The sequence below is a fragment of the Scophthalmus maximus genome, chromosome 4, assembly GCF_022379125.1.
Source record: "Scophthalmus maximus strain ysfricsl-2021 chromosome 4, ASM2237912v1, whole genome shotgun sequence".
Classification (NCBI taxonomy): Eukaryota; Metazoa; Chordata; class Actinopteri; order Pleuronectiformes; family Scophthalmidae; genus Scophthalmus; species Scophthalmus maximus.
Window position 1 is genome coordinate 19,194,501 of NC_061518.1, and position 20,027 is coordinate 19,214,527.

General features: G+C 42.8%; 3 protein-coding genes across 5 annotated transcripts in view; 2 read left to right on the plus strand and 1 right to left on the minus strand.

The window, feature by feature from the left end:
- chrna5 (cholinergic receptor, nicotinic, alpha 5) overlaps positions 1-20,027 on the minus strand; it is a 28,246-nt gene that overhangs the window by 3,905 nt on the left and 4,314 nt on the right. The window contains exons 1-2 of one of the 2 annotated variants that reach the window (XM_035627491.2): positions 3,321-3,656; positions 3,001-3,141 (exon numbers count right to left, since the gene is read on the minus strand). In XM_035627491.2, coding sequence (XP_035483384.2) covers positions 3,001-3,091 — 91 coding nt within the window. In that variant the 5' untranslated portion in view covers positions 3,092-3,141; positions 3,321-3,656. Of the gene's footprint in view, positions 1-3,000; positions 3,142-3,320; positions 3,657-20,027 lie in introns of those variants that run through there. The other variant, XM_035627492.2, reaches the window with a different exon arrangement.
- Positions 7,458-10,335, plus strand: LOC118301856 (UDP-glucuronosyltransferase 2C1-like). Its single transcript, XM_035627485.2, has 2 exons — positions 7,458-7,749; positions 8,216-10,335. Exon 2 carries the CDS (start codon positions 8,216-8,218, stop codon positions 9,794-9,796), a length of 1,581 nt encoding a protein of 526 aa, XP_035483378.1. The 5' UTR covers positions 7,458-7,749; the 3' UTR covers positions 9,797-10,335.
- Positions 14,670-19,702, plus strand: LOC118302646 (UDP-glucuronosyltransferase 2C1-like). 2 transcript variants are annotated; one of them, XM_047331581.1, is made up of 2 exons: positions 14,670-14,821; positions 18,116-19,702. In XM_047331581.1, the coding sequence occupies exon 2, from the start codon at positions 18,116-18,118 to the stop codon at positions 19,694-19,696; it is 1,581 nt and encodes a 526-aa protein (XP_047187537.1). In that variant the 5' UTR covers positions 14,670-14,821; the 3' UTR covers positions 19,697-19,702. The 2 variants fall into 2 exon arrangements, with proteins under 2 accessions (XP_047187537.1, XP_047187536.1); XM_047331580.1 differs by lacking the exon at positions 14,670-14,821 and adding an exon at positions 14,848-17,649.

The following is a 20,027-nucleotide window of genomic DNA, read 5'->3' on the forward strand; positions in this document are numbered from 1 at the left end:
CAAATGCATCAGTACCTTTGATTTATTCATTAGTCTCAGACTCCACTGTTAATAATTACTCCAGTTCCAGCTCTGTTTCTAGCATTGATCTCAAACAGTGATGCATTCACCTCTCTAACCTTGCTGCAGGTTTTATGTGTAGAGTTTCTGGATATGACCGCTGTGGTAAAGCTTCAAGAGACAGAGACTTCAAAGCTTCGACCCAAACACAAACTTGGGTGGCGTTAGGGTTCCTAAGAGAGATCAGCGATAGCCGTTCCACAATTGTCAGTTCATTTTCTGTAATGGAGATATTATCTGAAAAAAAGATAATATTGACTGTAGCAGTCGTAAGTGAAGTGGTTTGTATGTTTATATATAATTCTAATGAATAAATAAACCTAGAAACTGGAGCCACATTTGAACAGGATTCTGCATTATTTTAGCGCTGAACTCTGTCCAGTATCAATACAGTTTACAACTGGCTTTAGCTCCTCTCATGAATGCCCCCCTCCTGATAAAGCCCCGTCTGCTCTGATTGGCCAGTTGGACTATTCTGTTGTGACTGATCAACCCCTAGTGCGCGCACTCTTTCACTCTCCCTTTACCCGGCTTTGTTGGGGGCGTGCCAGACTGGGTGCTAGACATGCATTATGCAAGTCCGTAAGATGGTGGAGAAGACGTCACCATCTTTAGGCTGTATCAGCTGGACTACTGACGACGCGTTCCAGGAGCGGTATTTTCTGTCGGGGAGAGGAACTCCCTTTACAGCGGACTTCGTGCTTTTTAACATTGCAGACCTCCTTCATATTCAAAATAACCAATATAGCACACCAGAGGAAAGGGAAAAAAACTGAAAAAAGCATAATGTGTCAAACAGTCACAAAGTCTGGGAGACAGACACATGAGTTTCTAACCTGTGTATGTGACACTAAAATTACAAGCTACATGCTACGAGTACAAACATAAATTTTGACTTGCATCCGAGCAAACTGGCCAATCAGCACATTGACCATGACCATCCATTCGTACAGAGTCAAACTGTCCAATCAAGTCAGAAGTAGGCCAACCTCTACCCTGCGTCTGATTGGCTAATCCTTTCCAGGCATCAGCTGACTGCTACTGTTAGTCAAGCTATGATAGGGCAGAGATGGGAATTCAGTCCCAGCACACCTGATTGTTCCAGCTACCTGAAGGTAACCTAATGTGAGAAATGACATGTTCATGAAATGCACGTTGTATTATCAATATCATTTTGTTTGGGGGGGGGTTCTTTTAGAGCATGCGATACTGCACAACCCTAACCCTAACCCCGAATCCCAGTCAAACTGCATTGTTTTTGCTGAAGCAGAAATCCACTCCAGAGCAGAAAATATTGATCGCATTTTGAATTACACACAATTTCCATCATCCTGTTCTTTAAATCATCCACCAATGCGGTTATAAACTCAATTTATGGATGGAGAATGTGGCTGGAAATGTTCCACATCACTGACCACAAATGTATGGTGTCACCCTTTTTAGTGTGTGCGGATCAATAAGTACAAGGCTGCAACACCCTCAATCAATGACCCTGCAATCAACAAACTCCTCATTTCCCCAGCTCCTCCCCCACTATCACCAGCGTCCTGCTTGGCTGAGAGGCAAGCTGCAAAATCTGCTGGATTCTACATGTATTCGCTCTAGAGTACGATAAATGTAGTCATAGGGTAGAAAATACACCAAAACAAAGATAATGTATGTGGTGTAATATTTTAAAAAATCCAATTTTAAATATCTACTCAATGCTGAGCAAAATCCATATTTACCATTAATTCATTTGTGCATGTTCACAGATACTTTAGTCAATGCCTTTATTCAAAGGAAACGTCAGTCAATACCTGCATGTTCATTGTGCATCAGTGATATACAATAAACATGGGATATGTAATGTGAGGATGCCATACAGCTAATGAGGATGACATTGAGGCTCGAAACTCAATGTGACTTTTTGCTATTGCCAACCAAATATGCAAAACATTCAATTACATGAAGAGAAAAAGAGAAACCTAACAAATCTATAGCAGGGGACAAAAAATGTTGGATTCACTCAAGGACACAGATATTTACACGCACCTGCAACAGCACATCACCTGACAATATTTACAGTATGGACACAGTTTGACATTGGGAAGAAGCATAGGGTCATGGGAGTTGTTCGCTTCACCACCACTGGTGTCATAGTTAGCTTTTTCCTGATAGGATTCCTTCAGTGTTGATTGTACAGGAGCTGATTCGTCCATCCTCCCCGAAAACAAAGGGACCCATTGGTTACATCCAGCACAAGCAATTACTAAGGCAGTTTAACATTAAAACTATACAATTCTCTGACACTCAGGACATCTGGGAGCGGCCGCGAGCCACGCTGCTGCTAATGTTCTTGAGCAGAATTCTCTGATAACTGAAGATCCAGACGTACGATGATTACAATTGTTCATCTGGTAGCTTCAAACTGTATAATAAAATGTATTTTTACCACTTCTGGCAGACAACTAGAATGCCCCAAAGGGGATCTGATGCCACTGACAGGCAATCGTAAAACATGGGTCGTTACCTTAACTAAAGTTATGGTTTGGAGGAAAAAAAAGAAAATTTGAATGTGGAAAAGTTACATATTATACCTTCAATTTAAAATGTGATGCTGTCTTTGACTTGTTGTCTATTAGTAATGTGTCTACAGTCTTTGCAAACTTCATTATCATTGCTTCCATGCATTCAAAACCATTTAAAAAATAAAGGAAATCTAAGGCACTGAACATCAGGTAAGCCGTCACCCTCACAAGGATAAAAAACAAAAAATGTTTCTAACTTAGCAAGCTATCGTCAATCTTAATGGACCATCTGGCAATTCTATATCTATATATTCTTCTAGGTTACTTACTTACACGACCACTGGAGTCCAACGTATCTTCCACTTTGCCATCTGTCATACTATGCCCAAAATAATAATACATGATAACTGCAAGTCCTCTGAAAACTTACGCAATGAGTGGCACAGGTGGCAGCAGCACAGCAACGGCAGCAGCAGCAGCAGTGCGAGAAAGGTGGTTGTCCCTCCTGCTCTCAGCATCATATCAGAGGTGGCAGCAGATCCACTCAGCTGGTCCTTCGGGCATTACAGAGCTGGAAAATAGAAGTTATAAAAAGCAGCTTTTTATTTACATTTCATCAGGTCTATAAGTGTGGCTTTAATCATGCCTTGGGTAAAGGGTTCAATCCCAAGACAACCTCCCCTGCGCAAAGCTACATTCAATCACAGTCATGGATCTCAGTAAATAAGCTATAAAAGGAAACAAACAAACCTTAGTAACAAACTGCCTCAATCACATGCCTTTAATATACAGAACAGCATCCTACAAACGGCAAGAATGTATTCACGTTGCTAATCAAACCCTCTCCGAGGTAATTAACACATTTCACAGAGGAATGCATGCGAATGCTGTACACAGAATTGCTCTGGGTCTCTCATTAATATGCAGTTTTCGAGCGGCAGTGGTGGTGAGGCATCGGATATCCTGATGACAGCGACGGTGCTGCTCTAGCTCTCCTCCATTCTGTGCAGTTGCTTCCTCTTGCCTCATACAGATGCTGCTTCACTCCCTGCTGCCTCCAGTTGTGCACGAGCAACACATCCTCCTTGTCCTCCTCCTCTTCCTTCAGAGAGCCCGCCCCATATCCCCCTACCACCACCACCAACACCTTTCCCTCCCCTTCTCTAAGCATTCTCGTATTCACTAATCACAGACAGGGATAGTCGCCCTTCCTCCATGCAGCCACCTCACTGCATCTAGACAGCAGCACCGGGAAACGACAAGGGGAGCTGTGCCGCTGAGATTCTGCTTCACATTTTCCTCTCAGGCTCTGTGTGTGTGAATGTGTGTGCTTCCATGGCGACAGCATTTTGAGGGACCTGGTGATGTTGTATGGAATAAAGGGGAAAATACATATAAATTCAGCTCGTCTGAATACACATTCAGATTTGCTTTTCATCTTTTTTCCACTTAACTGAAAATCAGACCTCACAATAATATTGAATAATTTATTAAAATCTCTAACATGTGAAGCTATAAGAGCAACTCGCACACAATGAGTCAGTCCACTGTAACACATCGCTGTAGTTTCCGCAGTAAAATGTCAACTTAATTTTACAAAGTTTAACTCTATATTGCAATGCATCACCAAAATAATTACAGCATTCGACAGTATTTTTTCACAGTGACATCATGTCAAAGTAAAGTTGAGCTGTGTTCTGAGTAAACAATGGTTATTCCAGTTAAATATGGGGTTTGAACAGGCAGCTTGAAATAATTTGACAATTGTCAATCCACTCAATAATATTTAAATTGAACGTTCTCTGATGACTCTGCCATCGTCGGCCTCATCACAGATTACGATGACAGGGAGTTCAAAGAACTGACTAAGGACTTTGTGGACTGGTGCCAGTGGAACCGCCTCCAGATCAACACTGGTAAAACTAAGGAGCTGGTGGTCGATTTCCACATGTGCAGTCACCCCCCCACGACACCGGTGAACATCCAGAAAAAGGACATTGAGAGAGTGGACTCTTATTAGTACCTGGGTGTTCACCTGAACAATAAACTGGACTGGACAGACAACACCATGGCACTGTACAAGAAGGGCCAGAGCAGACTGTACCTGCTCAGGAAACGTAGGTCCTTTGAAGTGCAGGGGGCGCTCTTCAGGACCTTCTTTGACACTGTGGTGGCATCAACCATTTCTATGGAGTGTTCTGCTGGAGCATTTTGTACATACTGCTTTTTAAAAAAAATCCTGTCAATTTCTTTCTATTCTGCTATTTCTTCCATATACTGTCCACTGTGCTGCTGTAACGACCACATTTTCCCATTTTTGGGACAAATAAAGGAATATCTTATCTTATTTTATCTAATCTTAATGGCCTAATTTATTAGAATGTCACTCAACTGGTTAGTTCATAAACCTACACTGATCGTTTGACCGCCTGGACCCTCATAAACAATCAGGTCTAACTCAGTCCTCATGCGGAGAGTACAGCTTGTCCACTGTATTTTGTTAAGAAACAGCAGGCTGTCCACATGCTGTAGGGCCTTGTGCGTGGTCTGTCAAATGTGAAACCTCGTATTGCAAATACCTGCTCAGATGGTACAGATATCCAAGGAAGGCAGAGATGAAGCCTAACTAGTGTAGCCAGCCTCAGGAACCGTGTCTGATTATATCATTGATCATATTTATTCAGTCCAAATACTTATTGTCGGTAACAAAGTTAATCATGTAAAACTCTAATTATTTTTAAAAAATCTTCTGACTGAAAAATTTAGATTTTTGAAATCTTAAGTCATTTTCCCGATCTACCTTTTAAGTGTGCCCCTGAGTAATCTAGAGTGTGGATTACTTTTCCCTGGTTGATTTCTACAGTAAAGACATGTTCAGAGTTCGTTTTTTCTCGTCAACAGACTATTTCCTTTTTTCAGCTGTCGTCACAGACTCTTGCAGGTTAAACTGGACCAAACAAACTGTTAAAGGCTGATTAACAGCGAAATACTTGCTTTAGACCAGGGGGTCAACCAGTCCAGCACAAGGAGCCAAAAAAAAACAAAAAACACAGTTTTCAAAACACAGGCATGTTCCTTTCAATAAGTCTCCTTTTATAGATTTCTTTTTAGAGTTAGTGTTTCCAATAGGATTTGGTGGGTGGATTTCAGACCCCTCTAGGGGGCTCTGGGGGCATCCTCCCCTGGAAGAAAATTTTGTACATCCATCAATCTGGTGAACTTCGACAGCAATTTAGGAGGTTAGATCTATAATAACTTGACGCTCTTGTAAACAATTGTGTGCTATAGTAAAGAATTTAGCCATAAACATACAGATTGTAAGGATATAAATGGTGGTGATCATCATTAATATCCTTACAATCTGTGAGTTGTATGGACACTGGCGACCCCACCCACATACCATTACAAAAAAGATAAAAATATCATTCTTTGCAGAAAACAATAACAGCACAGAACAATTAACTGTAAAATGAACATAAATAGTGAACTTGATGCCTGTAGGAATTTTGAGTAAAAGTAGTAACTTGTATAAAAATATGAGCAGATTATTTCCTGAGGATATTGTAATTAATCAGATGAGTTGCCCACATGTTTTTTTAGACCATAATTCTCTCTGTATTATGATTTTCATGTAATTTCCACTATCATACATGTTTTGTGTTCTTCAAAGAAATTAGGTTAATGTTCAGACATGTACTCTATATACGAAGTACATGTCAATCACGACAAAAACAGCTGATTCTCAGGTTCAGGGATCACTGTACTGAGTGGAGCTTCACTGAACTTTGAATAAACAGGTGAACAGCTCTTTGAGCAGCAGCGGCTTCACAGCTCTAATGACTGAGTCCTGCAAGTCTTCAGCCCACAGCCAGTCTTTACTCGCTGTGGCTAAATTACTGCAGGTTTCTTTTGCAATAACAACACAGCGGAGGGATCAGTTTGTTATTCACGTGAGCACATAGGGAGCACTGCGCCGCACAGTAGCAAAAAAATAGCCGTTGTCCACCCCGGCTACAGACAGACTTCAAAACACTTGCTAGCCTAGCAATATAAAATGCTACCCACAATGCAATGATCTGTTTAATTCCGTAATTAAGCTCAAACTTCTCCATTAGAGATGAATATCTGTTGGTTGTAAGGAATAAACGCAGTTTTTACGGTATTCGCTTTCTCCAGAGCTGAACTTTCAGGACAGTTTCCTGTTAGTTCAGATTGATGCTCTGCAATATCACTTTGACCACAGAAGTCTTATAAAGGATGGGAACTTCTGGTAATTTTTTTTTGCTTTAATCCCTGCCTTAAATAGCCTCAAAGAAAACTCAAACTAGAGTTTTACATGATTGACTTTGTAACCGACACTAAGTATTTTGAATAAATATGATCCATTATATAATCGGAGAACTTAAATCCTTGGGCTATGTCAGATAGCCAAGGGGGTATGTTTTCTAGGAGGGTCTGCTTGGAAAAATCAACAACCAGAGGACCTGCTGCCTGAGGTTCTGATGTTGAAACTAAATCAATACTGACACATCAGTAACTGACACAGTCTGTGACAAGAAAGTCAAACTATCCCCTAACTACACCTAAAGGACAAGGGACACTCCGTTGAAGACGAATGTACATATTTTGGACAGGGAAGACAGATGGTTTGAAAAGAGTGAAGGAAGGCATCCATATCAAAATACAGAAACCTCCCCTCAACAGAGGAGGAGGCCTGAGACACCATCTTTCTGCCACTTTCAGTGCTGTCCTTTCACCTCTTCCCAGGAGACTTAACGGCCGTTCACATTTATCCTCATGTAAAACAACAGTGTGTAAACATGACTGCAGGGGACTCCAAGATGTCCGTATTGACTATTGTTATACAATGTACAAGAACTGTTGTTCCAACAGCCTGGAGCACTTCCTGCACTCCACAGAGGTTAAATACCTGCATTAACCAAAACTTAGTTGGAACTGAAGAAGCCTCTTGAATGAGAAAATGAATCATCTTCAAGAAACTACAACCAAGTCCAGTTGCTCCTGATAAAACTGATGACCCAGGATTAACAGACTTTTTCCTCACCTAATAGTCAGCTAGCTAAAGGATTCAGCTCCTCTCATTGGTTTGTGCTGCACAAAGGAGTTATCTAATTCAGCAAAAGTTCTTGTGTGGACAAACAATATCCAGCAGAATACGGTAAGTAAACTGAAGACTTTTTGACTGTAGTTCATTCAGGACCACTATAGTCAAAACAATTTATTTCAATAATCACCCCGGTGACCAACTCCTTTCACCTCCTCTAAAGTGGTTAAAATAGAAACTTCTCCTTTGACTTGAGACACTGCAGCATTTGTTAACAGAAAGACTGCAACCCTTTACTCTTTCTCCTGACCTCACTGTTCATGCTGTAATGTTTTGGTTCAAAAAATATACCTCTACACCTCTTTTACACACTATTGACTTTTACTAGAGCAAGAGTAACTGATAGGAAAATAAAATTAAAAAAAAACTGATGTAAAAGTTTACATCTGCTGGACAGATGCAACTTTATTATAAGCATTAATGTTTGTGTTAAATCTCTTTTAAATGATAAGAGTTAATTTCCATTGTTGTGACATGTTCTTAACTTTGTTTAACTGATTGTATATTGTTTCCATTTAAGATGAGCCTGATCTACTGCTGCGGTACTTTGGTCCTGCTCCTTCTCATTCCAAGAGTCTGTCAAGCTGGAAACATCTTGGTTGTTCCCGTGGAAGGCAGCCACTGGTTAAACATGGATATTCTACTTAAAGCTCTGCACTCAAGAGGACACAATATAACCATCCTGCGTACTAGCAGAAGCTGGTACATTCCATACAACTCCTCTGATTACAACATTGTCACAGTCCAAACGGAGAAGAGCTTGGATCAGGAATTCATCACAAATGCTGTATCTCTGTGCATTGAATATGAGAGGGGCACTATTTCCTTACCAACTTTTCTTCACATGAAGGTAGTATTGTTTGGCCTAGCAATTAAAATTCACGAAACAGTGGGTGAATTTGTATCGAAAACTATAGATGACCAAGAGTTGGTGAGAAACCTGAAAGACAGCAAGTTTGACCTGTTACTCACTGAACCCTGCTTGGGAGGTGGAGTCATTTTGGCCAAATATTTTAACCTTCCTTTGGTTTTCAACGTTCAGCTCATGCTAGGTTCAGAAGCTCATGCTGTTATTGCTCCTTCACCTATATCATATGTTCCCATGACAGGATCTGGCAACACTGATAAAATGAACATTTTACAAAGAGTTAAAAACATGGGCATCTATCTCTTAACCCAAACACAATACCACTTGGTGGTTAAGCAAACTTACCAGAGGATATGTGACAAATATCTTGGGCCTGATATTGAATATCACCAGTTGGTGCTGAACGCAGACATTTGGTTGATGAGAACTGACTTTGTGTTTGAGTATCCACGTCCAACTATGCCTAATGTTGTGTACATGGGAGGGTTCCACTGTAGACCTGCAAAACCACTTCCTGAACACTTGGAGGAGTTTGTGCAGAGCTCTGGCGACCATGGAGTCATCATCATGTCTCTGGGGACTTTTGTGAGTCAACTTCCTGCTGACATGACAAACGAAATCGCTGCAGCTTTTGCCAAATTACCTCAGAAAGTCATCTGGAGGCATAAAGGTGACAGACCAGCCACTCTGGGCAACAACACTTTACTAGTGGACTGGATGCCACAGAATGACCTCCTGGGACATCCAAAGATTAAACTGTTTGTGGCTCATGGAGGAACCAATGGAGTCCAAGAAGCTATTTATCATGGAGTCCCAGTAGTGGGTCTACCTTTGTTCTTTGACCAGTACGACAACCTGCTCCGCCTGAAAGAGAGAGGAGGGGCTAAAATTCTTACATTAGCCACAGTGGACGAAGAGAACTTCCTGGAGAATGTACAAGAAGTCCTGAATGAGCCCTCCTACAGGATGAACATGCAGAGACTCTCCTGGCTGCACAGAGATCAGCCAACAACACCACTGGATAAAGCCCTCTTCTGGATAGAGTTCGTCATGAGGCACAAAGGTGCAGCTCATCTGAGAACAGAATCCTACAGACTGCCCTGGTATTCCTACCACTCTGTAGATGTAGTGTTGTTCCTGGTTGGAGCAGTGCTACTTGTCCTCTTATTTATTTTCATCTTGATGAGGTGTTTATACGCGGCACTGTGTAAATCTAAAGTGAAACGAGATTAATTCAGGGGACTGATATCAGTGCAAATGATGACTTTGACAGCCAAACAAGGGTAGGATTTGTACAGGCAGTTTGTAATATGCCTTTTCACTTAGTTTCATATTGAAGTATGTGGTTTCAATTTCTCATATAATCATGTATTAACATATACTCTGTTTAAATTGTGTTTCTGGTATGTGGAAAAGACTGTTTACGAGATGTAATAATTAGTTGAGCCTGGGGTAGAAAAGCAGATGAGGGAAGTGTGGTTTAGAAGGGGTTAATGAACAGCTGGTTTTATTAGGGGTAGTAAGACATTTGGGCAGGGAAGAAGGATTCAGGGAGATGATGAGGCCAACATTCTTGGTGACCTAGCCGCCTTGGCCTATCTATTTAAGATGTCTTTTCTGTATGATCTGGGTATTCAAACTTGTTATATTTGAATGATTATTTGTTCATTTCTCAAGGAAAACAAAGATTTCCACCACACAGTAAATTAGCTGTATAACTATTATTATCATGACAAAGATGGTACAAATAAAAAATTAGGGAAGAATTTAAATTTACTAAAAAACAAAACAAATTCATGCTTTGTATATAAATGTGTGGGTTTTGGAGCCATATGTATATATATATATATATATATATATATATATATATATATATATATATATATATATATATATATATATATATATATATATATATATTTTGTGAGTGTGACTGTGTGTGAGATAATTGTATGTTGTTTTTTGTATGCGCTCCTGTGATGTTGTGCCACACCCTCTTCTGTAGCACACATGTCACAGCAACAGTTGAAATTACAGTTTTTTTTCAAATGCAGATAATAGGGGCTGCATTCCTGCATTCAACATGACACATCTGAGTGTGATCAACATGTTCTAAGAGGTAGAGTCATGACCTCAAGTGTCTTTAAATATTCTTTGCTGCTTGTTAATGCTCTTTTCATCTCATCTCATCTCATCTTCAACCGCTTATCCGTGGTCGGGTCGCGGGGGCAGCAGCTTCAGTAGGGGGCCCCAAACTTCCCTTTCCCGGGCCACATTAACCAGGTCTGACTGGGGGATCCCGAGGCGTTCCCAGGCCAGTGTGGAGATATAATCTCTCCACCTAGTCCTGGGTCTACCCCGAGGCCTCTTCCCAGCTGGACGTGCCTGGAACACCTCCCAGGGGAGGCGCCCAGGGGGCATCCTTACCAGATGCCCGAACCACCTTAACTGGCTCCTTTCTACGCAAAGGAGCAGCGGCTCTACTCCGAGCTCCTCACGGATGACTGAGCTTCTCACCCTATCTCTAAGGGAGACCCCAGCCACCTTTCTAAGGAAACCCATTTCGGCCGCTTGTACTCGCGATCTCGTTTTTTCGGTCACGACCCATCCTTCATGACCATAGGTGAGGGTAGGAACAAAGATTGACCGGTAGATCGAGAGCTTTGCCTTCCGGCTCAGCTCCCTTTTTGTCACAACGGTGCGGCAAAGCGAGTGCAATACCGCCCCCGCTGCTCCAATTCTACGGCCAATCTCACGCTCCATTGTCCCCTCACTCGCAAACAAGACCCCGAGGTACTTAAACTCCTTTACTTGAGGTAGGGGCTCATTCCCTACCCAGAGTAGACAATCCACCGGTTTCCTGCTGAGAACCATGGCCTCAGATTTTGAGGTGCTGATTCTCATCCCAACCGCTCCACACTCGGCTGCGAACTGATCCAGTGAGTGCTGAAGATCACAGACCGATGGTGCCATCAGGACCACATCATCTGCAAAAAGCAGTGATGAGATCCCCAGGCCACCGAGCTGCAACCCCACCCCACCACGACTACGCCTCGATATCCTGTCCATGAATATCCCAAACAGGATTGGTGACAAAGCGCACCCCTGGCGGAGACCAACCCCCACCGGGAACGAATCCGACTTACTGCCGAGAACCCGGACACAGCTATTGCTTTGAGTATACAGGGATTGGATGGCCCCAAGAAGTGACCCACTCACCCCATACTCCCTCAGCACCTCCCACAGTATCTCCCGGGGGACCCGGTCATACGCCTTCTCCAAATCCACAAAGCACATGTAGACTGGATGGGCATACTCCCAGGCCCCCTCCAGGATCCTTGCAAGGGTAAAGAGCTGGTCCGTTGTTCCACGTCCAGGACGGAATCCACATTGTTCCTCTTCAATCTGAGGTTCGACTATTGGCCGAACCCTCCTTTCCAGCACCTTGGAGTAGACTTTACCCGGGAGGCTGAGAAGTGTGATACCCCTGTAATTGGCACACACTCTCTGGTCCCCCTTTTTGAACAGGGGAACCACCACCCCGGTCTGCCACTCGTTTGGCACTGTACCCGACCTCCACGCAATGTTGCAGAGACGTGTCAACCAAGACAGCCCCTCCACACCCAAAGATTTCAACATTTCTGGGCGGATCTCATCAACCCCTGGGGCTTTGCCACTGTGAAGTTGTTTGACTACCACAGTGACCTCCGCCAGGGAAATTGACGATGATCCTCCATCAGCCTTCAGCTCTGCCTCTACCATAGAGGGCGTGTTAGTCGGATTCAGGAGTTCCTCAAAATGCTCCTTCCACCGCCCGATTACCTCCTCAGTTGAGGTCAACAGTGTCCCATCCTTACTGTACACAGCTTGGATGGTTCCCCGTTTCCCCCTCCTGAGATGTCGAATGGTTTTCCAGAAGCATCTTGGTGCCGACCTAAAGTCCTTCTCCATGACTTCTCCGAACTTCTCCCACATCCGCTGTTTTGCCTCTGACACGGCAGAGGCTGCAGCCCTTCGGGCCCGTCGGTACCTTGCAACTGCTTCCGGAGTCCTCTGGGATAACATATCCCTAAAGGACTCCTTCTTCAGTTGGACAGCTTCCCTGACCACCGGTGTCCACCACAGAGTTCGAGGGTTACCGCCCCTTGAGGCACCTAAGACCTTGAGACCACAGCTCACCGCCGCAGCTTCAGCAATGGAAGCTTTGAACATTTCCCACTTGGGTTCAATGCCCCCAACCTCCACAGGAATGCCAGAAAAGCTCCGCCGGAGGTGTGAGTTGAAAATCTCCTGGATGGGGGCCTCCTCCAGACGTTCCCAGTTCACCCGCACTACACGTTTGGGCTTACCAGGTCTATCCAGAGTCTTCCCCCACCCCCGGATCCAACTCACCACCAGATGATGATCAGTTGACAGCTCCGCCCCTCTCTTCACCCGAGTGTCCAAAACATGCGGCCTCAGATCAGATGAAACGATCACAAAATCGATCATCGACCTTTGGCCTAGGGTGCTCTGGTACCATGTACACTTATGAGCATCCTTATGTTCGAACATGGTGTTCATTATAGACAAGCCATGGCTAGCACAGAAGTCTAATAACAAACAACCACTTGGGTTCCGATCAGGGAGGCCGTTCTTCCCAATCACGCCTCTCCAGGTGTCTCCATCATTGCCCACGTGGGCGTTGAAGTCTCCCAGCAGAACAACGGAGTCCCCTACTGGGGTCCTTTGCAGGACTCCATTCAGGGTCTCCAAAAAGGCCGAATACTCTGAACTCCTGTTTGGTGCATATGCACAAACAACAGTCAGAGTTTTCCCCCCCACCACCCGAAGGCGTAGGGAGGCGACCCTTTTGTCCACCGGGGTAAACTCCAACACAGCGGCGCTCAGCCGGGGGTTTGTGAGTATCCCCACACCCGCCCGTCGCCTCTCCCCCTGGGCAACTCCAGAGAAAAAAAGAGTCCAACCCCTATCCAGGAGTACAGTTCCAGAACCGAAACTGTGCGTAGAGGTAAGCCCCACCAGATCCAACTGGTAGCGCTCCACCTCCCGCACAAGCTCCGGCTCCTTCCGCCACAGAGATGTGACGTTCCACGTCCCCAGAGCCAGCTTCTGCAGCCCAGGTCCGGTTCGTCGAGGTCCCCGACCTCCACTGCCACCCGTGTGGCAGCGCACCCGACACCAGCGGTTCTTCCTATGAGTGGTGGGCCCACAGGATGGAGAGGAGGTAGGTGCCACGTAGCTTTTTCGGGCTGTGCCCGGCCGGGCTCCGTGGCAAACCCGGCCACTAGGCGCTCGCCGACGAGCCCGCCGCCTGGGCCTAGCTCCAGACGGGGGCCCCGGGCTTCCTCCGGGCTGGGTCTCTTTTCCTCTTCCTCTGTTGTCCATGGTGTCTTTGTTGAACCATACTTAGTCTGGCCCCTCGCCTGAGACCACTCTGCCATGGGAAACCCTACCAGGAGCACTAGGCTCCAGACAACACAGCCCTCAGGTTCATAGGGACACACAAACCCCTCCACCACGGTAAGGTGATGGTTCCCGGAGATGGTTCCCGTAATGCTCTTTTGTACTTTGCCATTACTTCAATTCTAATATAAAGTGTAATGCAGGTATGAGCATGGTAAACACTTTTCCTATGAATTCATGAGTTTTGCCCCATTGCACCATAAAGAGTAAAAGTCGCTGAAAGACACTTTCAGGAGAAAGGGTCTTCAATGTCATAAGTTGAGCAGAACAGTTGTCAGGAGTGAAGCAAAAATTAAAAATAATGTCATTTTCCAGCTCCACATTCACACAAATGTCACTCTTAGTTTCGCATAGATAACAACATGTTGTCCTTTTTGATTGCTTAAAGGTTTGTTCATGTGTTATTGAAATTATAGTTTGTGGTGCAAATCTAATGTTGTTCAAAGGAAATTAAACTTGCAGTATGAATAAACGGAAACCTGTTTTTTTTTTAAACTTTTTTTTATCTTATTAGTAGCTGTGATAAAGAATGCCACACAGCAGTTGACAGAATATAGTGCACGGACTGCGCGAAAGCAAACCACATACAATAAGTTTCCTGTTGATGACATTGCAGTTCTGACAAGGATCTCATGTAACTGCCATGAGGGTGGGACAAACGAAACCAGGAAGTGTTTTATAGGATCACCACTTTGACTGTTTTGATCTGTGTTAGGGAGTTGACATTAGTGGAAGAAACTTTTTCACTGCAAGCTTTGGAATTTAAAGACTGCTTTGGTTTCGGGGAAAAGAGTAAGGGATCTTTTTTTGACATTTGTTTCTATCTCTTGTTAGCTGATCTTACCAGGTGGAATTATAGATTTTATTTAATCATGATCGCTGCTGTAGGAGTTAGACATTTTAACAGCAAGAAAAGAGGTGCATGGGATTTGTTATATGTGCAAACATTGTGCGTGCTCATTGAGGAAAGCTCTTGAATATTTCCTTTATGCAGATTGAACACATTTATGGTGATAACAACACCTCTGCTCAGGGAGATGAGGGTTTAACATGGAATGACTGCAGATTAATGTCTGATTATATCATTGATCATATTTATTCAGTCCAAATACTTATTGTCGGTAACAAAGTTAATCATGTAAAACTCTAATTATTTTTAAAAAATCTTCTGACTGAAAAATTTAGATTTTTGAAATCTTAAGTCATTTTCCCGATCTACCTTTTAAGTGTGCCCCTGAGTAATCTAGAGTGTGGATTACTTTTCCCTGGTTGATTTCTACAGTAAAGACATGTTCAGAGTTCATTTTTTCTCGTCAACAGACTATTTCCTTTTTTCAGCTGTCGTCACAGACTCTTGCAGGTTAAACTGGACCAAACAAACTGTTAAAGGCTGATTAACAGCGAAATACTTGCTTTAGACCAGGGGGTCAACCAGTCCAGCACAAGGAGCCAAAAAAAAACAAAAAACACAGTTTTCAAAACACAGGCATGTTCCTTTCAATAAGTCTCCTTTTATAGATTTCTTTTTAGAGTTAGTGTTTCCAATAGGATTTGGTGGGTGGATTTCAGACCCCTCTAGGGGGCTCTGGGGGCATCCTCCCCTGGAAGAAAATTTTGTACATCCATCAATCTGGTGAACTTCGACAGCAATTTAGGAGGTTAGATCTATAATAACTTGACGCTCTTGTAAACAATTGTGTGCTATAGTAAAGAATTTAGCCATAAACATACAGATTGTAAGGATATAAATGGTGGTGATCATCATTAATATCCTTACAATCTGTGAGTTGTATGGACACTGGCGACCCCACCCACATACCATTACAAAAAAGATGAAAATATCATTCTTTGCAGAAAACAATAACAGCACAGAACAATTAACTGTAAAATGAACATAAATAGTGAACTTGATGCCTGTAGGAATTTTGAGTAAAAGTAGTAACTTGTATAAAAATATGAGCAGATTATTTCCTGAGGATATTGTAATTAATCAGATGAGTTGCCCACATGTTTTTTTAGACCATAATTCTCTCTGTATTATGATTTTCATGTAATTTCCACTATCATACATGTTTTGTGTTCTTCAAAGAAATTAGGTTAATGTTCAGACATGTACTCTATATACAAAGTACATGTCAATCACGACAAAAACAGCTTATTCTATGGTTCAGGGATCACTGTACTGAGTGGAGCTTCACTGAACTTTGAATAAACAGGTGAACAGCTCTTTGAGCAGCAGCGGCTTCACAGCTCTAATGACTGAGTCCTGCAAGTCTTCAGCCCACAGCCAGTCTTTACTCGCTGTGGCTAAATTACTGCAGGTTTCTTTTGCAATAACAACACAGCGGAGGGATCAGTTTGTTATTCACGTGAGCACATAGGGAGCACTGCGCCGCACAGTAGCAAAAAAATAGCCGTTGTCCACCCCGGCTACAGACAGACTTCAAAACACTTGCTAGCCTAGCAATATAAAATGCTACCCACAATGCAATGATCTGTTTAATTCCGTAATTAAGCTCAAACTTCTCCATTAGAGATGAATATCTGTTGGTTGTAAGGAATAAACGCAGTTTTTACGGTATTCGCTTTCTCCAGAGCTGAACTTTCAGGACAGTTTCCTGTTAGTTCAGATTGATGCTCTGCAATATCACTTTGACCACAGAAGTCTTATAAAGGATGGGAACTTCTGGTTGACGGATTTCCGTCGTAGCGTAATTTTTTTTTGCTTTAATCCCTGCCTTAAATAGCCTCAAAGAAAACTCAAACTAGAGTTTTACATGATTGACTTTGTAACCGACACTAAGTATTTTGAATAAATATGATCCATTATATAATCGGAAAACTTAAATCCTTGGGCTATGTCAGATAGCCAAGGGGGTATGTTTTCTAGGAGGGTCTGCTTGGAAAAATCAACAACCAGAGGACCTGCTGCCTGAGGTTCTGATGTTGAAACTAAATCAATACTGACACATCAGTAACTGACACAGTCTGTGACAAGAAAGTCAAACTATCCCCTAACTACACCTAAAGGACAAGGGACACTCCGTTGAAGACGAATGTACATATTTTGGACAGGGAAGACAGATGGTTTGAAAAGAGTGAAGGAAGGCATCCATATCAAAATACAGAAACCTCCCCTCAACAGAGGAGGAGGCCTGAGACACCATCTTTCTGCCACTTTCAGTGCTGTCCTTTCACCTCTTCCCAGGAGACTTAACGGCCGTTCACATTTATCCTCATGTAAAACAACAGTGTGTAAACATGACTGCAGGGGACTCCAAGATGTTCGTATTGACTATTGTTATACAATGTACAAGAACTGTTGTTCCAACAGCCTGGAGCACTTCCTGCACTCCACAGAGGTTAAATACCTGCATTAACCAAAACTTAGTTGGAACTGAAGAAGCCTCTTGAATGAGAAAATGAATCATCTTCAAGAAACTACAACCAAGTCCAGTTGCTCCTGATAAAACTGACGACCCAGGATTAACAGACTTTTTCCTCACCTAATAGTCAGCTAGCTAAAGGATTCAGCTCCTCTCATTGGTTTGTGCTGCACAAAGGAGTTATCTAATTCAGCAAAAGTTCTTGTGTGGACAAACAATATCCAGCAGAATACGGTAAGTAAACTGAAGACTTTTTGACTGTAGTTCATTCAGGACCACTATAGTCAAAACAATTTATTTCAATAATCACCCCGGTGACCAACTCCTTTCACCTCCTCTAAAGTGGTTAAAATAGAAACTTCTCCTTTGCCTTGAGACACTGCAGCATTTGTTAACAGAAAGACTGCAACCCTTTACTCTTTCTCCTGACCTCACTGTTCATGCTGTAATGTTTTGGTTCAAAAAATATACCTCTACACCTCTTTTACACACTATTGACTTTTACTAGAGCAAGAGTAACTGATAGGAAAATAAAATTAAAAAAAAACTGATGTAAAAGTTTACATCTGCTGGACAGATGCAACTTTATTATAAGCATTAATGTTTGTGTTAAATCTCTTTTAAATGATAAGAGTTAATTTCCATTGTTGTGACATGTTCTTAACTTTGTTTAACTGATTGTATATTGTTTCCATTTAAGATGAGCCTGATCTACTGCTGCGGTACTTTGGTCCTGCTCCTTCTCATTCCAAGAGTCTGTCAAGCTGGAAACATCTTGGTTGTTCCCGTGGAAGGCAGCCACTGGTTAAACATGGATATTCTACTTAAAGCTCTGCACTCAAGAGGACACAATATAACCATCCTGCGTACTAGCAGAAGCTGGTACATTCCATACAACTCCTCTGATTACAGCATTGTCACAGTCCAAACGGAGAAGAGCTTGGATCAGGAATTCATCACAAATGCTGTATCTCTGTGCATTGAATATGAGAGGGGCACTATTTCCTTACCAACTTTTCTTCACATGAAGGTAGTATTGTTTGGCCTAGCAATTAAAATTCACGAAACAGTGGGTGAATTTGTATCGAAAACTATAGATGACCAAGAGTTGGTGAGAAACCTGAAAGACAGCAAGTTTGACCTGTTACTCACTGAACCCTGCTTGGGAGGTGGAGTCATTTTGGCCAAATATTTTAACCTTCCTTTGGTTTTCAACGTTCAGCTCATGCTAGGTTCAGAAGCTCATGCTGTTATTGCTCCTTCACCTATATCATATGTTCCCATGACAGGATCTGGCAACACTGATAAAATGAACATTTTACAAAGAGTTAAAAACATGGGCATCTATCTCTTAACCCAAACACAATACCACTTGGTGGTTAAGCAAACTTACCAGAGGATATGTGACAAATATCTTGGGCCTGATATTGAATATCACCAGTTGGTGCTGAACGCAGACATTTGGTTGATGAGAACTGACTTTGTGTTTGAGTATCCACGTCCAACTATGCCTAATGTTGTGTACATGGGAGGGTTCCACTGTAGACCTGCAAAACCACTTCCTGAACACTTGGAGGAGTTTGTGCAGAGCTCTGGCGACCATGGAGTCATCATCATGTCTCTGGGGACTTTTGTGAGTCAACTTCCTGCTGACATGACAAACGAAATCGCTGCAGCTTTTGCCAAATTACCTCAGAAAGTCATCTGGAGGCATAAAGGTGACAGACCAGCCACTCTGGGCAACAACACTTTACTAGTGGACTGGATGCCACAGAATGACCTCCTGGGACATCCAAAGATTAAACTGTTTGTGGCTCATGGAGGAACCAATGGAGTCCAAGAAGCTATTTATCATGGAGTCCCAGTAGTGGGTCTACCTTTGTTCTTTGACCAGTACGACAACCTGCTCCGCCTGAAAGAGAGAGGAGGGGCTAAAATTCTTACATTAGCCACAGTGGACGCAGAGAACTTCCTGGAGAATGTACAAGAAGTCCTGAATGAGCCCTCCTACAGGATGAACATGCAGAGACTCTCCTGGCTGCACAGAGATCAGCCAACAACACCACTGGATAAAGCCCTCTTCTGGATAGAGTTCGTCATGAGGCACAAAGGTGCAGCTCATCTGAGAACAGAATCCTACAGACTGCCCTGGTATTCCTACCACTCTGTAGATGTAGTGTTGTTCCTGGTTGGAGCAGTGCTACTTGTGCTCTTATTTATTTTCATCTTGATGAGGTGTTTATACGCGGCACTGTGTAAATCTAAAGTGAAACGAGACTAATTCAGGGGACTGATATCAGTGCAAATGATGACTTTGACAGCCAAACAAGGGTAGGATTTGTACAGGCAGTTTGCAATATGCCTTTTCACTTAGTTTCATATTGAAGTATGTGGTTTCAATTTCTCATATAATCATGTATTAACATATACTCTGTTTAAATTGTGTTTCTGGTATGTGGAAAAGACTGTTTACGAGATGTAATAATTAGTTGAGCCTGGGGTAGAAAAGCAGATGAGGGAAGTGTGGTTTAGAAGGGGTTAATGAACAGCTGGTTTTATTAGGGGTAGTAAGACATTTGGGCAGGGAAGAAGGATTCAGGGAGATGATGAGG